At 42.7% G+C, this 18,748-nt stretch overlaps 1 protein-coding gene and 1 long non-coding RNA gene across 2 annotated transcripts in view; both read right to left on the bottom strand.

Moving 5' to 3' along the window:
- Positions 1–18,748, bottom strand: part of LOC307206619 — a 143,335-nt gene that overhangs the window by 89,910 nt on the left and 34,677 nt on the right. The window lies entirely within an intron of this gene.
- LPAR1 (lysophosphatidic acid receptor 1) overlaps positions 5,931–18,748 on the bottom strand; it is a 59,151-nt gene continuing 46,333 nt past the window's right edge. Inside the window, exon 4 of the mRNA XM_079959675.1 lies at positions 5,931–8,492. Within this exon, the coding sequence (XP_079815801.1) occupies positions 8,191–8,492 (302 nt within the window). The 3' untranslated portion in view covers positions 5,931–8,190. The remainder of the gene's footprint in view (positions 8,493–18,748) is intronic.

Raw genomic sequence — 18,748 nt, 5'->3', positions numbered from 1 at the left:
GGCTGCAAAGAGGTGGGAAAAGCTTGAGATTTGTTGTTGTTTAGTCGTTTAGTTGTGTCCGACCCTTCGTGACCCCATGGACCAGAGCACGCCAGGCACTCCTGTCTTTCACTGCCTCCCGCAGTTTGGTCAAACTCATGCTGGTAGCTTCTAGAACACTGTCCAACCATCTTGACCTCCATCGTCCCCTTCTCCTTGTGCCCTCCATCTTTCCCAACATCAGGGTCTTTTCCAGGGAGTCTTGTCTTCTCATGAGGTGGCCAAAGTATTGGAATCTCAGCTTTAGGATCTGTCCTTCCAGTGAGCACTCAGAGCTGATTTCCTTCAGAATGGATAGGTTTGATCTTCTTGCAGTCCATGGGACTCTCAAGAGTCTCCTCCAGCACCATAATTCAAAAGCATCTATTCTTCGGTGATCATTGGCTTAATCAGCTGAGATACTATCATCTGAATGGGACCAATGGCAAGCTAATTTTAAGACACACACACCCCTCCGCCATTTGGTGAGCATCTCAACACAATGAACAAGGCAGATTTCAGAACAGTCCAGCACCATTGTTGCAGAATTTCTCTTTGTTTCCCCCCCAAAAAATGTTGACCTTTTATACTTTGGCTACCCTACCTGCAACATCTGCTTCGTGTCCCATGCTGGAAATAGTTCTGTGACGCGAGGTGATTATGTATGTGCATTTTCGAGAAACATTTAGCTTCACCTGAAAGGTTCGCCATTGTATTATTGGCTTCAAGGGGAGCAGAAATAGTGTAACGCTGACAGTTTTTTTGTTTTTAAAATCCCACCTGGGACTCCCAAGTTGTGGTTCTTATAACATTGGCGGTTCTGCAAGATTAAGATTTATGGCTCCAAAGGCAAGGAGCGGCAGAAGCTTTTCCCTTGCACTCATAGACTGTTAACACAGATTTATGAATTGTTTCATGCTATTGCTAAAGTTACATAAATGTGGCCTGTGGCTGACCTTCCTTGGCAGCTCCCCGGTTTGCGACAGGAGATCTATTCATTACAAAAATGTGTTGGGATCCCAACCATTTGACTGATCCTAGACACTCATTTTTCAGCAAGCTGGACACAGCGAACACCTGAAGCTCTCCTCTGTAGAATGTCACTCCCTGAGAGTTGCATACTTCCCCTGGCAGATGCAAGGCATAAGAGGGCCTCAAAACACATGCGTGCACAAATGCTTTCCATTAGAATTCCCAAGAGAGCAAAACATGATGTTCAAGTACCTAGGAATTTCACAGCGCTTATTGGCAAAAGGAGAAAAAAACAATTAATTCTGTACCTCTTTCTCTCCCTCTCTCCGATCAGCTCCAGAGGGTATGGGGCCCCCCAAAACAGATTTAGTAGGGAACATGGAGGGACAGGGGGAGAATGTTCCATTGCATAAGGAGAAATTATCGCACTGATGGAATGTTCTATGTTGAATACAACTGCCCCATCCCACAAAAAATGTTATTTGCTTTAATAAACTTTTTTTTTAAAAAAGACAGCTTTACATTGATTTTCATAATCTTTGCAACACTCTGAACTTCTCCCTATTTTTTCCAATGAGATCAGTCACCATTGTGGTTAACAGAAATATAAATTGACGAGCTGCTTCCTGGCAGGAGATATTCCCCATCAGATACACTGCACCTCAGGGTGGGGCGACCTCAACTTGAGATACAATGATTTTCAAGAAAAAAACTATAATAATTTATAGTTTTGGCCTGTGTGGCTTTTTAAAAAATCCTCCATGGCTTAGCTATCTGTTTATTTCATTCTCTCGTGTTTCCCGAAGGTTCTAAATGAAGGTCTCCAGTTTTAAAGGGGACCAGAGTTCAAAAGATCTCCTTCCAAAGTCGATATCCAGCAATCCTTGTGTGGCCTTTCAGACCACACACAAGCTGTTTTATTGCACGCAAGAGGCAGGCTTCCAGAGGCGGCCGAAGGCCAAACAGGCAATCACAGAATTAACCATAACTGTTAAGCGTAGCTCAGTGCTAGAGGAACAGCTTTATGGGCAGAATGTTGCAGGTTCAATCCCTACCATCTCCAGGTGGGACGAAGAGGGATCCTTTATCAGAATCCCTGGAAAAGTGCTGCCACTCACTGCAGTAAGTTTGTGCATTTAATGTTGGGAACTATTATGAGATAAAGGTAAAGCGACCCCTGACTCTTAGGTCCAGTCGTGGCCAACTCTGGGGTTGTGGCGCTCATCTCGCTTTATTGGGCAAGGGGGCCGACGTACAGCTTCCGGGTCATGTGGCCAACATGACTAAGCCGCTTCTGGCGAACCAGAGCAGCTCACGGAAATGCCGTTTACCTTCCCACCGGAGTGGTACCTATTTATCTACTTGCACTTCAACGTATTTTCAAACTGCTAGGTTGGCAGGAGCTGGGACCGAGCAACGGGAGCTCACCCTGTTGTGGGGACTTTCTGATCGGCAAGTCCTAGGCTCTGTGGTTTAGCCCACAGCGCCACCCGTGTATCTGTATGCAAAAGTCGGAAATTGGGCCTAGCTACCGGAATATTATCAGCAAAAGTTGATATTAGATTATTATTAAACACAGCTGAAATTTCACTTAGTGTACAATACACTTTCATATTGTCAACCTCAGTCCCAAACCATTCCACACACTGCCATATATGAAACTCTGGGGTCTACATGGATGTGCTTATTTTATCGGAGAAATGCTGGAGGGTATGGAGTTATCTGACCCCCGAGCCATTGGAAGGCAGGCCTGTGTATAGGGAAGGTTTTTTTTTAGTGTTTTATTATGTTTTTATATAAGTTGGAAGTCTCCCAGAGTGGTAACCCAGTCAGATGGGTGGGGTAGAAATAGTAAAATTCCTCCTCCTCCTCCTCCTCCTCCTCCTCCTCCTCCTCATCTTCTTCTTGATTATGGTGTCCCGATTTTTATCAGGGAAATGTTGGAGGAGATGCATTTTTAGTTCCTCCATAATGTGGGAACTTCTTTTGTGATTCAACCAACCTACGTGATTCAGTTATTCAAATGATGCTGAAATTAGGTGAAATCCCTTCCGTAATGACTCCTACACCCCCCTGGTTAACAAACAAATTAGATTTGAATTAGACCAAACAGAGGGGGAACTAGTAAAAACTAGAACCACCTTTTATTCTGAAATCTTTTTGTAGCTCCAGCACCACACTGGTAATGTGTGAGTCAGTCTTCAGCACACACTTTTTGAACCACTTTGATTTTCCTCCCTGGAAAGGATGTTTCAGCAGGGAGTGTTGAGCAGAGCAGAGTTAAAGTTTATATGAAATTCAGGGGGCATTTCATCACACAACCAGCTTAAATCCAAGAAGCCTAGGTGAATTTAAACAGCACACATTCTCCTGATACCTCCACGTCAAGTACTGTTACGTGAACTTCAAAGGAATTTTTAATAAAACCGTAACATCTTTGATCTATATTTATAAAACTGAGCTCAAGTATAAAATGGATCATGTAAAATAGGAAAGCACATATACGAAGGGATTAACACTGGAATGTGCGGATGAGCTGCCTGGAAACTGAGCCAAGAAAGAGCAAACACACACTTTAAAACCAAGGTAACACATTATAGTCCTTCCAACAAGTTTCCCAATCTTCTTTAAGGCCTGATTTAAACATCTATCAAGCCGGGCAGGTGACTGTGGGCACTTTGAAGCTGTTGGTATTTTTGTGGGTGAGATTCAACAGCATACCTGCAAAATCAATTTTGTGCGGTTAAAGTGGATTTGGTGCTTTTGAACAACAAATCTGCTTTCTCCAATGAATTTTTTTTCCAGGCATGGGGAACTACATTGGAATGTGTGGAATATCTACTGTTTGGTAGTACGCTGTAGTCTTCCTGCAAACAAACAAGGATGAACGCTCAGTAAACAGGTCATCTGGAAGTGACCTGCTTAAAGCATAGCCCTAAGAAGGCGGCCATTTATTTGCCTCTTCATGCTATTTGGACCATGCGTCTTCACAAGTTTTTTGCTCCATTCAAAAGATGCAGATTGTGTATGCTTAATACAGTGGTAACTCCGGTTACAAACTTAATTCGTTCTGGAGGTCTGTTCTTAAGCCAAAACCACTCGTAACATGAGGCACGCTTTTGCTAATGGCACCTCCCGCTGCCTCCGCGCTGCGACTTCCACTCGCATCCCGGGGCAAAGTTTGCAAACGGGAGCATCTACTTCCGGGTTAGCAGAGATCGTAACCCAAAGAGTTCACAAGGGGGATGGTATATAACACGAGGTTCCACCGTATGCTGTCCCTCTTGTCTGTGCAAGGGGGATGCCTCTTCAAATAATTTTGGGTGCACCTTTCAGTGTGCTTGGAAGTAAGTTGTGGATTTGGGGGACACACACAGAGAGGAACAGCCACCACCATTCCTCAAACAGAAGCTGCTGCTGCTTTTGCACACTAGAACTGTCAATGACTTCTGTAAATAATGTTGCTGCAAAGAAGGTGACAATAGAAGCATCTGCTGGAGCAAACAGCCTTCCATAAATGGAAGGACCCACTGGAATGAATGTGCTTTTGTCACATTTATACAAGATGTATCCTTTATATGTCAGAGGTTGTGTGTCCACTGGGAGTCAGGGCTAGCACAGATATATTACACTAAACGCAATCATGCTACAAGTCTTAAAGGGACACAAAGATGCGATGGATCTGGAGGAATTCTCGTGTGTGATGTGCACAGTCAACTGGTTTTTAATCTTGACATTTGAGAAACCATTTGCTAACTACTACACTTGGCCTTTCTATTTTGATCTAGCCTGCCAGATTGTTTATTTCTTCAGAGGTCGCTCTGTGGGAAAGATCAAAGAGCAGCCTTGGAATCTGCATTTCTGCTACCGAGAGAGAAGAGGCATGTCATCATATTAAGAGTTGGTCCTTAGGTGGGCCTCCCTTGTCCCTTGAGGACCACCTCCTCTTTCTTCAGCGACATACTGAAGTGTTGGGCTGCCTTTGGGAATAGAATTACTAGGGACATTCCCGGTTCATTCATGCTTGCCTAGCAAAACACAAGCAGGGAGGGAGTTCCTTATGAACGCTGATAAACAAGCAATGGAGTTAACATTCTCTATGGCTGCCCACAATGTGCTTTGATGTTCTGTGTTTGTGAGACAGTAAGGATGGCTCTTGGAGGAGCAGGTGACCACATGAGCCAATGTGCCTGCGGACAGCTGTCCAAACTCTACCAACAACCCTACAACTCATAGGGCAGCACAAGGGGGAGGGAGGTGCAGTGATATGCAAGATGGGTTGAAGGTCTGCTTGCCTTTCACTAGAGAAGATTTAATGCGACAGCAACAATTGCAGAAGAAGTAGATGAATAGTGAGGTGAAGCTAGGGATGAGTGCACCTGTCAGTTTCGGTTCCTATCGGTTTCTCATTATTCATTAAGCTCAGTTCTTCAAATTTCCATATCAGTTTGCGGGTGTGAGGTTTTGTGTTCCCTTTGTGTATACATTACAGTACAGTCGCACCTTGGAAGTCGAATGGAATCCATTCTGGAAGTCCCAATTTCCAAAATGTTTGAAAACCAAAGCGCGGTTTCTGATTGGCTGCAGGAAGCTCCTGCAGCCAATCAGAAACCGTGGAAGCCCCATTGAACATTTGGCTTCCAAAAATAGTTCGCAAACCAGAACAGTCACTTATGGGTTTTCAATGTTTGGGAGCCAAAAGGTTCGAGAACTAAGCTGTTAAAAAACCAAGGTATGACCGTAGAGTCTTGCCTATGCATCTTACTGTTCTGGATGTAGCTACTTTTCTACTTATTTATAAACTGCTTAATTGCCAAAGTGGCTTCTAAGCCATTTATACGATTTCTATAGTTGTAGTATAGAGGAACATTTTAGTTCTGCTTGGTTGAGGGATGCCAAACAAATCCAGTGAATGATGACAGGCACATGTACATCAAACATTACATATTCATCGAGAGAACTTTATTAGTGGCTTAGCATGGAGGGCATTTTTTTAAAAAAAATCTAACAGTCTGACTTCTTCATTAGGCAAATTACATAAGTAAAGAACAATGGGTTCATTGCTTTTAATTTCATTTCATATTTGCCATCTCACAAACTTTTGGTTAACTGGCAGGTGATTTCTGGGTACCTTTTGGTGGGATGAGCCACACTTCTCTGTTACTTTCACTTAGGATATTACTAAATATTCTATGTTTGTACATACTCTTTACCTTTTTGACATTGCTATACGTTGTTCTTAGAAATCTACATACTCTACCTCACAAACATGGTACTATCTTGAATGTGTTGCTCCAGAACATTAGAATGAGGGATCTATTTTAAGCAAAGGTCTCAAGCAAATGTTCTGTCCGATGTACGCAGATTCTCAGCACAGAAGGCCTGCAAATTTGTTACTGATGTAGCGAGCTACACCAATATCACAACGGTCCCAAATTCTTTCCCTCCCCCTTTTTTTTAATCCTTAGCCTTCACTATAGAGAGCTCTTTATATTTAATCTCCATCAAGAGATTACAGTAACAAAAGCAAAGGCTTAACTCTAAATCCATTTTTCTAAATAACAAATCTTGTTTGTAGGAACGGAATACTAACACATTTTCATTGTGATACTGATTTATGTTGCCTGTAAAAAACAAACAAAAAACCCCCACAGAAATTGGACTCTGAGTCAAGGAAATAGTTGGATGACAAGGAAAATTAGGGCCGAGGTGCAAAAGCACTTAGAATTTGCCACCTCTTTCTTAGGTAGCAAATGTGGGGTGCCTTCTTTCTTTCTTTTTTTGCGTGGGTGGGGAGGGGTGACTGAATTGGTTCATCTGATTTCCTGTGAGAGTTGCCTACCATAGTAAGATTGCCTTCATCTTAAAATACACTGTCTGTGAGGGTGATGGTGGTGGTAAGTTCCATCTCTCTACCCACTGCCATTTGAACCTTGAACCTCAGTGAACAGAATATGAGATCCAGTCCTGGCATGAGTGGAGAGAGGCCTGCTGTTGCCATTCTCACAGCCAGTGGCTTTAAAAATAAAGAAAAGATAGCCCCACTAGATTAAGCATTTCCCACTGAAACTAGATAAATCTGTCACCCCCCTCAATCCTGTCACAGGCTTTTTTAGGGCGAGTAGGAGGAAAACTGGCCACATACATCCCAGCCCTAAGCAATATGAAAAATCAAAAAGAAATATCTCCCACTCTGTGCAAAACAGTGAAGAAAATTCCTTCTTTTTAAAAAAGTTTTACTTTCCCCCCAAAAGTAAAATCCCTTTAATTAGAAGACTTGACACTACAAATACACTTAAAAAACATACACATGGTCATGCTTCACCTTAACCAATTTGAAGGTGGCTCTTTCAGAATTTTATAATCCACCATAAGATCTGGCCATGAGAAACTTCCTAAAACTTCCAGTATATGTCACACAGATTGCTTAATTCTTTACTAAAGAACACTTGGGGGCAATATAGCCAGTCACCAAACAACTTTTAATTTCAGTGTGAGAATTAAGCACATCCATATCTGCAACAAGCCTGCTTTCAAACTCTAGTAAATCAAGGGAAAGACATTCATTTCCCAGCCGCTATATTGACAACTGTAGTAGTAAAACAGGTGTTTTCCATTGTTATTGGCAGTGTAAATAAAAATGAAGGCTACAACAGGTTTCTGTCCTTGCCCTGAAATTGTCCATCACAAAGCATGCTGATGGGGATAATTATTAATGAAATGCATTTTAAAAACAACAAGGAGGAAGCCTAAATTTCTAAATGAGAAGGCACTGAAGCAGTTATTAAGCTTAATTAATTGGAGATGCTTTCAGTTAGGGCCATCACAAAAATATCATCTGATGAAGGCTAGTTATGAGTAGCTTTAAAAATGGCTTTCCCAAACGTTTGTCAGCTTCCCAGTGTAAGCAGCTTGTTTTCTACTTCCACCAAGCAGAAGATAAAAACAAAACAACAGTGAGGCTTCTAAAGACTGGGCAGTTTTTGTGGACTGGGCACTGGTGAATAAAGTACTATCGTCCATTAGTGATTAAAGTAGAGCTTAGTAAAATTGTTATTCTCCGCTGCTTCCAAGACCTCCAACAATTTTGTCAATTGTTTTATAACTAGTAATCCACCCAGCACTAAATTCTCATGTGTGGGTGTCTTGTTTTCGTTTCCTTAAAAAAAGAAAAACAAAAAAACCCCTTTCAGTTCAATTTCAAACCACAGAGTGATCATTACTACACACTCCAGCCAAGATGGTGTGGTTGAGCGAAGAAGCAGATCGGTCAGAGCCTTCTGTTGGGCCATTGGCATTTTCGTTCCGCTGACAACAAAGAATCTGTTTGAAGGTCGCGCTCATTTCCTTGTCCCGGTAAGAGTAGATGATGGGGTTCATGGCAGAGTTGAATTCAGCAAGTAACAAGAAGAATTTTTCATATGCCAGGACATTGCACTGCGGGCAGCAAACATCGAGGAGCAACAAGACTAATCCAGGAGTCCAGCAGATTATAAAAGCACCTGGAATGAAGAGGGAGAAATAATATATATGAATATCTCACGAGTAAGACTATGGGCTAAACTGAACACCTCAAGCATAAACAGAAGATTATTATATCTGATTAACTGTCTTTTTATGACACTGTGCTGAAGGTGTGTTGCTCTACAAATGGCCAACTTACAGGATCTGTACCAGCCACAAAGGGAGTCAAGCAAGGATGCATTTTAGCTCCGGCATTCTTTAACCTGTACATAAGCGACATGGTCCAGTGTCTAACATCTCCAGAGTTCCATGCCCCTAAACTGGCCTCAAAACCAATCTCTGTACTATTATATGCTGATGATGCAGTTCTCTTATCCCAAACAAAAATAGGCCTAAAAAGATTGATAAGAGAATTCTCAGTGTATTGCCAGAGATAACACCTGGTCGTAAACTATCAGAAAACCAAAGTTATGGTTCTCTCAAGAAAATATAGGCCCCACAGTTGGCGTATGGAAAATCAGCCAATCAAACAGGTCAAAGCTTTCAAATATTTGGGCCTTATCTTCCAGTCCATGGGGTTAAGGGGGGCACACCTTTTCTGCATATACTGTAATGTTTTACTGTTGCTATGGCCATTGGCTAATGCGAATAAAGTTTTATCTGTCTGTCTGTCTATCTATCATCTATCTTACACATATTCTGTACACATTCACCACATTTTAAATATTATGCCTTTACTCCAGGCGCTCAATGCCACGCATGGTATTCAGTTATGTTCATTACTTTCAATAGGTCTACTATGAGTGAAGACTAGTTAATCCTCAGCTTTGTGTGGTAGGCTAGGCTGAGATATCGATTAGCACAGAGTGCTTCAGGACTAAGCAGGGATTTGAATCCAGTATCTTGGTGCTGCCCAGGTATTTTTAGAAGCAAAAAATAATAATAAATACTACAATTTTTAAATGGACAGTGTAATTTATAAGTTTGGACCTGTCATGCCAAAAATTGGCTGAAGCTACACCAAAGTCATCTTTGGGTCTGCCATTTTGTTTCAAAATGGTGGCCAGCATCCCAAAGTTGTCGAAGACCTCCCCTCACCCCCATTGGGAACTCTCATGCCAAATTTGGCGGTGGTACCTCAAGAAGTGGCTAAACCTACAGAGAACAAAGAGACAAACCATATTCCAAAATACATGTTGTAAACCTCCTTCTGACTATTTTTGGTGAAAGGTAGTATAGAAATCTTTTGAGTGAACAAAAAAGCCTCAAAATAGGAAATAACCCATTTCATATGCCTTTCAGGGAAAGTTTGCAAGACACATTCAGTGGAACATAGGATGGGGGAGAAGCAGGGACAGTAATATTGGTCTATTTCTGATCTGTGTCAGTTTTGTACTGGTTGGTTCACTTCCGTCCTGTTTCCTCATAAATATGTGAATTAAAAAGTAAAGCATGAAAATCACATTTAAATTTGCATTTTATCGCAAAATACATTTTAGGCATCTATTTTATCTCAACACACGCATTTCTAAAGGTATTTTATCCCAAAATACGCCATTTAAAAGACAAACAACATTTCGGTGTGTCCCCCCCCCACCAATAGCTGCATTGCAAAATTTGGATAAGTGTGGAATCTAAAAGGTAGGAATGTTCCAACCTGTATATTCAGTCAGCTTGCCCAAATATGCTGTGGTATGCTCCCCTAAACCTCAGGGTGTTTGCAGCCCCCTTTTATGCCAGATGGCAGTGTCTTCAACTCCTCTTGGCACAAAGAGCCTCAGCTCATCATAGGGTAGGACAGAAGACAGCCTCTCTCTTTCTGCTCCCTCCTACAAACCATTAACCACACTCAAAATCTTCCTTACATGTGTGTTTATGCCCGCTCCACTACACCTAAGCTTGCTTTCTCCAGCCTCGTCACATAGGCAGACCAAACACAATTCTCCTCTAGCCATAATAATGCCATTTTTCCTGAGGACTGTGAGAAAAGTAACCTTCGTACTCTTGCATTAATCAGATTTTCCTTTTAACATGCTTTTGCAGAGGTGGCCATATGAAATGTATGATTCTATCAAGGACTGACCTTTCAAGATTCTGGGCCACTTACTATAAGTGAGCAAAAATCTAATCTATTATTTGACTTGGGAACATATCCCTTCAAAACAACTACGTGGATTTCTGGAGCACAGCTTCTCAACATCTATTAAAATACCTGCAATAAAGATAAGCAAGATTACCTATTGTCCCCACATTTTGGGGGGTGGGAAGCGATTTAGCTATTCCTTGAAGGCAATTGCTGTATTGAACTGTTTAAGCAAGCCAGAGGTAACATAACAAGAAGGTTGGTGGTGGTGTATGCATAGGAATGGTTTTCCCAGTAGTGATGTATGGAAGTGAGAGCTGGACCATAATGAAGGCTGATCGCCAAAGAATTGATGCTTTTGAATTATGGTGCTGGAGGAGACTCTTGAGAGTCCCATGGACTGCAAGAAGATCAAACCTATCCATTCTTAAGGAAATCAGCCTTGAGTGCTCACTGGAAGGACAGATCGTGAAGCTGAGGCTTCAAGACTTTGGCCACCTCATGAGAAGAGAAGACTCCCTGGAAACGACCCTGATGTTGGGAAAGATGGAGGGCACAAGGAGAAGGGGACGACAGAGGATGAGATGGTTGGATAGTGTCTTCGAAGCTACCAACATGAGTTTGACCAAACTGCAGGAGGCAGTGGAGGACAGGGGTGCCTGGCGTGCTCTGGTCCATGGGGTCACGAAGAGTCGGACACGACTAAACGACTAAAAAACAACAACCTGCATAGGAATAGTTCAATTGGTAGAGCACAATACTCTTAATCTCAGGGCCATGGGTTTGACTGCCACATTGGGAAAAAGATTCCTGCATTCCAGGGGCTTAGATGGCCCTCATAGTATATATTCCAACTCTAAAATTCAAATATGAATTTGAATATTTCAACACATGACTGAAAAGCAAGAGCTGCAACCATCTTGAAATGAAATCCATACGTAAATAAGGAAAGAATACGGCATGCTACCGGCTCCTGGGCCAAAAATATGAAAAGGATCAAAATAGTTGTCTCGGTCCGTGGATCATCTCTCAGCATGGAGATGCTGGATAACAAGGCTCTACACTGCAGGTTAATCCCCACGAAAGCCTTAAAACAGAGGTATTCAAGCAGTTCAATTGCCAGGGGCCCATTGCCATGAAAGATCCCATTGCTGACAGTGCACTGACATACATAGCTATCCTGTTCCCCAAAGGTAGGTTAGGCTGAGAATGAGTGACTGGCCCAAGCCCACCTAGTGAGCTTCATGGCTGTATGGCGACTGGAACCATGGTCTTCCAGGTCTTATGGTGTCATGGTCCGGTTCATGGGTGATCAAAGTCCTGGCAGGGGACATCAGGACTGGGGGCAAGATGGCAGGGTGGGAGCAGGAATGGGTTTCCAGAAGCTAGGAGTCAGGAAGCCAGGAGTCAGAGGGTCAGAAAGCAAGGAGTCACAAAGTCAGGGGTCCGAGGATCAATAAGCAAGGCAGGGAACATGTTGCTGTGGCAAAGAGCTGAAGGAAAATGCGGACCTTATAACCCTTCCTGGCTCTTGCCACCAGGTGCTGTGAGTTACCAGTCAGCCTCACCTGTGAGGCCGCGCCTTGCCTCTTCAGAACAAGCTTAGGAAGGCCCCAGTCCTGCAAAGTCCTATTGGTCACAGGGCCCGGCTCTTGCACGTGCACCTGACATATGGTGACATTCCAACCACAACATCACATTGATCTGATGCTACTTAAGAGTGTTGCTGCTGCCACAGCCAAGTAAATCCTCCAGGACCTACTGATAGATGAGTAGGCTTTCTCAAGAGCACAATGCCTAGGGATCACTCAAACCTGGAACTGGTCCCGGTTCCCAGAATAAGAACGGCTCCATGAAGTGCTGCTCAGTAAACCAAACAGCCTGAAAGATAGGTTTTCCATTGTTATGTTTCTTCCCCTGCAATGTGCATATATATGGTATGGCATGACTCACTTTGCATGACACAACAGCTAGATTCAACATGCCTGGCTGCTGCTGTGGACAAACTAAGACCCGATTTAAATGTTGCACCAGGGATGTGAAAAAAACCCATGTGAGGTTCTATGCAAGTTGGTTATATCACTCATGCATGCAGCTTTACTACATTATGGATCGACGAACTCTATAGGTGTTCAGTACATGGTGACTGTGGTCTGGGTCAGTTGAAACAAGAAGCAGCAGGTAGAATGCCGTTAAGTGTCTTGTTTTCTTTTGGTTTTGTTTTACATTTCCAGTGTCACCTTTTAATCAGGCCTAAGCATGTGCTCCAGGGACGTGGGTGGCGCTGTGGGTTAAACCACAGAGCCTAGGATTTGCCGATCAGAAGGTCGGCGGTTCGAAACTCCGTGACAGGGTGAACTCCCGTTCTTTGGTCCCTGCTCCTGCCCACCTAGCAGTTCGAAAGCACATTAGTGCAAGTAGATAAATAGGTACCGCTCCGGCGGGAAGGTAAACGGTGTTTCCATGCGCAGCTCTGGTTCGCCAGAAGCGGCTTAGTCATGCTGGCCACATGACCCAGAAGCTGTAGGCCGGCTCCCTCGGCCAATAAAGCAAGATGAGCGCCACCACCCCAGAGTCGGTCACGGCTGGACCTAATGGTCAGGGGTCCCTTTACCTTTTCCTTAAGCATATGCTCTAGATAGAACATAGTGGAGGTTCTTTTGCTTACAATATGCAAAGGGTTCTCCAAGGATATGAAATCTGAAATCCAAAAGCTCAAAACTATCCCGTTTCAACTCTTGTACTAATTGCAATGGGACAATATTCTTATTTCAAATGACAGGGTAAGAGTCTGTTTGAAAAGTTATCCAACAAACAGCTGAGGTATCTCTCAAGCATGACACATTTTATTTTTCTTATGGGGTAGGATTATCTGGTGACACAGGAATGTGCCTGCCCTTTCCAAATCACACACCACGGGGAGTCTACTATTCTAGGCTACTCCCAGTTCCAAAATATTTCATCCCTTATTCCTGAACATGAAAAGGGGATCAGCATTTTTCATGAAACAAAAAAGGATTATTAGTTTTTTGTTTCGCTTGGAGAAGGAATCAATGAGGCAAAACCAGAAGGAATGAACAGATGGTGCCAAGGTAATAAAAACCTTAAAGGTGACCATGGCAGAAGGGAAGTTATTTCAAGGCTTTGATAAAAAAAAAAAAGAGAGGAAGCATTCGAAAGGGCTCAATTACTCCTACATAATTTATACCTCCTGGATTCTAGGCCTGTCTTATCCTTGTAATCCAAAGGAATCTTGTTTTTATCATCATTGCTTCCAGATTCCTAAACAAGGGATAATAAGGCATGGGAAGAATGTTTGCAAATCCAAAGTTGTGGAGCAATTAGCTTCATCCGTGGAGTGAAGCAATGAAGTCTAATGGGCATGGCTGAGTTGGGGCTAACGGGATCCCTATGTAGGCTTGAGAAGATGGATGGGATAACAATTGGATTGATACGTGTAAATAAAATAGGTTACCTAATTCATTCACCACCTGCTCAAGAGTGCCTGTCAAGTAGATCTGGCCTACTGTGGGCTCACCAGTTCTTTGAACATATGTTGCAGCAATTAAAAAGTACCTCTTTATACTCTGACTGCAGCTGGGTTGCGCCTAACCCACAGGGCAAGGCAAAGTCATGTGAAATTGACCCTAATGACCAGTCACCTGGAGCGAGGGGGAAATATGCCTGAAGCTTTTCCACGAATCCAACTTGGGAGTTTCTTCTCCATGTTTCAAACTAACATTTATTTCCGTCACATGTTTTGGGACAGGAGTGATGCTCAAAAATAATTATCAGCATGCTTAGCTTAAAAAAGGAAATAGGGAAAAGCCAGGAACATTGTATTAAGAGGAAGGTTTTTGCACAAATTAAGGTTCTGGGAATATCCCTCTGCTGTGCCACTGATTTCTGCACAAACCATATCACATTATATTCTAAGGTTCACAGTATAGCTTAGGCAACACCACTCACATCTGAGCTGTGCTAAGTAACAGGCTTCACACATATAGTGGTACCTTGGTCCTCGAACTTAAATCTGTTCCGGGAGTCCATTCAACTCCCGAAACCGTTCCAAAACCAAGACACAGCTTCCGATTGGCTGCAGGAGCTTCCTGCACTCAATTGGAAGCAGCGTCGGACATTCGAGTTCTGAAAAACATTCGCAAACTAGAACACTCCTGGGTTTGTGGCATTTGGGAGCCTATTTGTTCGGGAGCCAAACCTTTTAAGTACCAAGGTACCACTGTACATGTAATGATTTTTATTTTTTAAAAGAACCCATTAACACAGTCTTCTTTTATGGAGCAAAAAGTCATAGTTCTTAGGGTGCCACGTAGAATGGAGTTTATATTTCAGTATCAATTGGGGAAAACTGAAAGCACTTCAAATGCTAGGGCTGGATTTCTTAATGACGCAGGCAAAGTTTTCATTCTTCAGCTAACAAACTGAACTGCTTAGATAAACAGAGGAACTTTAAAGAGGTCAGAAGTATTTGAGTTAGGACAGTCAGGATTTTCAATGGTATCTAAAACCAGAAAGATAATGTGAAACTAATGTTATGAATGAGGCCCAGCTGTTGTCAAGACAATTTGAAGCACTACAAAAGTTATAATGCAGTCCCCATGGAATCCCATCCCTGCCAAAACTCTGACACTAACAGGAAGTGTTTGTGTCTTTATCATCTTTTATCAGTTAAACAACTTCTCTGCTATGCTGCTTCAGTGCAAATGCTATTTAAAAAGTCCGAGATACGGCATTAAAGCGTATGAGGTATTTGGCCAGTGTTGGTGCCTATAGATTATGACACGAGTTTTAATTTGATGCTCTGTGGGCAGCCAACTGGGGTTAGAAGGGGACTATTCTGCTGTTTTCAATTTCTGCTGGCAATGTGACTATACTCCTGAAATACACCAGAATAGGAGATATAGTTAATGTAGAGCAATCTCAAATTAAAGAAGATCAGGAATAGTGGTGAGCTGGAAAGAGAGGGTTGAGTTTCACAAAAAATTCTCCCTTCCTCAGCTATTTTTGTGTGAAAGTGTTAATGGGGTTTACTAAAGCAACTGGGCTGCCCCTCTTTGTCTTCCTCTGTTGCACTGCATTGGCAGTTTCATTGGTTTCATCAGTGATGGGCCAATACATTTGGGCAAATAACTAAGGCATCTCAACTTTGCCCTGTTGAGAAGGCAACCAGGCCGACACATTGCCATGTCCCTGTACCATTCTGATGATGATCATTACATTTATATCCCATGTTTCATCCAAGGAACTCAATGTGGTGTACATAGGCTCACAATAACCATTTAAGTAGGTCGGGAGAGAAATTCCATTTACTTTGCATTTAAAGGTGAATCCAGCTAACTTGCACTTTCTGAAGCAATACATGAACTGAAACACAGGTCTTAGTATAACCACTACACACCACACGTGGTCACGCTCTGGTCTAAACCACTGAGTGTCTTGGGCTTGCCGATCAGAAGGTTGGTGGGTTGAATCCTGGTGACAGGGTGAGCTCCTGCTGCTCTGTCCCAGCTCCTGCCAACCTAGCAGTTCGAAAGCACACCAGTACAAGTAGATAAATAGGTACCACTGTGGCGGGAAAGTAACCGATGTTTCTGGTTTCTGTCACAGTGTTCCGTTGTGCCAGAAGCAGTTTAGTCATGCTGGCCACATGACCCAGAAAGCTGTCTGTGGACAAACACCGGCTCCCTCGGCCTGAAAGCGAGTTGAGCGCCGCAACCCCAGTTGCGTAATGAGGGAAACGGCACCAGGCGGCAGCACAGAGGGAATTCACAATAATAGGAAACAGCCATAGAAAAAGAATATTAGAGGTTTTTTGGGGTGGTGGTGGAATAAGACTGAAATCCTACATGCACTTACTATTTAAAGAAGTGTGACTTAATTCCAGGTGGGTATGTATAGAGTTGTACTACATCTCTTATTAAACTCAGTGAGGCTCATCTCTGAATAGGTTCCTTTAAGGTTGTCTCAGTTCTGGCCTTGTGGGAGGGGAAATGGCAGAGGTCATAATAAGCTGGCAGTTCCAAGGTTTTAGTATGCACACAACACAATAGACCCTAGCTGTTACTCTTAGCCATGTGCTTTTGTGTAACTCAATGTACTTCATGCTCTATAAGCTCCTCCAGTATAATGGAAGTTTGGTTGCTTCCAGATGGGTGCTTATTGTTTGATCGGTGCTCCTCATGCATGGAAATTCCCCACAGCTTCCATATGTTGGCATCAAACTGGTAGTCTGTATTTTCCCCTCACTTAATCCTGATGGACCCTTTCCACAGAAAATATAACCGGTTATTTTAAAAAGGAACCTGTTGCCAAAAACCTATTTACAACATCTGTACGGTCCTTCTACAGCAGGCATCCCCAAACTCATCCCTCCAGGTGTTTTGGGACTACAACTCCCATCATCCGTAGCTAACAGGACCAGTGGTCAGGGATGATGGGAATTGTAGTCCCAATACATCTGGAGAGCCGAGTTTGGGGATGCCTGTTCTATAGTATTAAGCTGCAAGAATCCTTGGTGCTGGCAACTCATACATCTGGATACTCTTGCTAATTCATTAAAAATGTTGAGGCATAATGACTTTTGTGTGAGTGCAAGCAGTTGCACTGAATGATCTTCCAGCTTTCTGAGATACTACTACAGTGGTACCTCGGGTTAAGTACTTAATTCGTTCCGGAGTTCTGTATTTAACCTGAAACTGTTCTTAACCTGAAGCACCACTTTAGCTAATGGGGCCTCTTGCTGCTGCCGCGCCGCCAGAGCACGATTTCTGTTCTCATCCTGAAGCAAAGTTCTTAACCTGAAGCACTATTTCTGGGTTAGCGGAGTCTGTAACCTAAAGTGTATGTAACCTGAAGGGTATGTAACCCTAGGTACCACTGTACCTGAAAAATGTGGCTGTTGAAAAACAAGCATGAGGAATTTTGTGCAGCACTTTCTGTTTTTGGCACGAACCAAAGTACTGCCACTCATTGGGCATCGGCCAAAATAAAGGCAGGCCAATTAAAGGATGCAGATTACAGGCCTGGGAGCAGAAGGAATTCAGGGGGCCATTCATCGCTTCCGAGCTACAGTGTTGAACTGGGTCCATTAATTTACTGATAGCTGAATCAAACAATGCTTAGCGGTCCCACATTTCTAAGCACTGTTTTGGAAAGCACCAAATCCCTGTAAAAACACAACATCTAACAGGGTTGCCATCTAAAGCTTCTCCTTAATGCACTGATGGAGTTGACATTTTCCCACAGCAAACAACAATGGTCCCAAAGGGGCGTGCTATTTTCAGAAAAATGGCAAGCAACCCTCTTTTTAAAACCATTCCCCAGATGAAAACATGCAACTTAGGCAAGCTGAATAGCTTAACCACCTTTCAGGATTTAATCCAAATACATTCAAAACACTACAAAACACTTGCCAATTTTGCTTTAAGGACAGTAAATACACCACCTCTGTGAATGCAGAGGTATTTTGAAATCGGGGCCACTGCTGGAAGAATCCCTGTGGCAATGAAGCAGCAACACAACCATGTTATTGCAAGATCTATGGCTCACCACAAGAGGTCACCTGAAGCACAAAGTGAAAGTCAGAAATAATTGGCTCAAAGGCACTATTCACATTTGACTTCTCAAATGTGTGATAAATATATCTAAGAGCTTTGTGATTTCTCTAGTTTATCCATCACGCGGCAGGGGGCTACTTTTAAAACCGTTAAGTATTATATTTGCTACTATTTTTTAAAATCCATCTTAAAGTTCAGCAATATATATATTTATTATTATTATTATTACAGATTCCTTATTGGTACCGCCTGGGAACTCGACCCGAGGGCAAAATTCAAAAGCAAGTCCTTCCGAGTAATCTCCATGCTACTTATAGGGATGCCCTTGTTTTCATTTGCATCAGTGAACCTCTGGGTAGATTTGAATCCAAGCGACAAACCCCAAAATATAAGGCAGCCTGCGCACTGGAACAAATTAAAACCACCTTTCTTGCTTTTATGCTTTTAAAAATATAGGCCTGCCAACATTTCCCTGTGTTGTTGAAGTATCGTATTTTATTAATGCTTTCATGTCATATTGACATTCAATCCAAAGCACATATTGGCCTATATTTAGAGCCAGCTCTTTCTCAGCTTTTATATAAGGACTCAGTATTGTACCACAAAGGTTGGACTCCAACTTTCATCAGGCCCC

Source organism: Podarcis cretensis (assembly GCF_951804945.1).
Source record: "Podarcis cretensis genome assembly, chromosome: 17".
In the NCBI taxonomy this organism is placed as follows: domain Eukaryota; kingdom Metazoa; phylum Chordata; class Lepidosauria; order Squamata; family Lacertidae; genus Podarcis; species Podarcis cretensis.
This window is presented reverse-complemented; position numbering and strand designations above follow the sequence as displayed.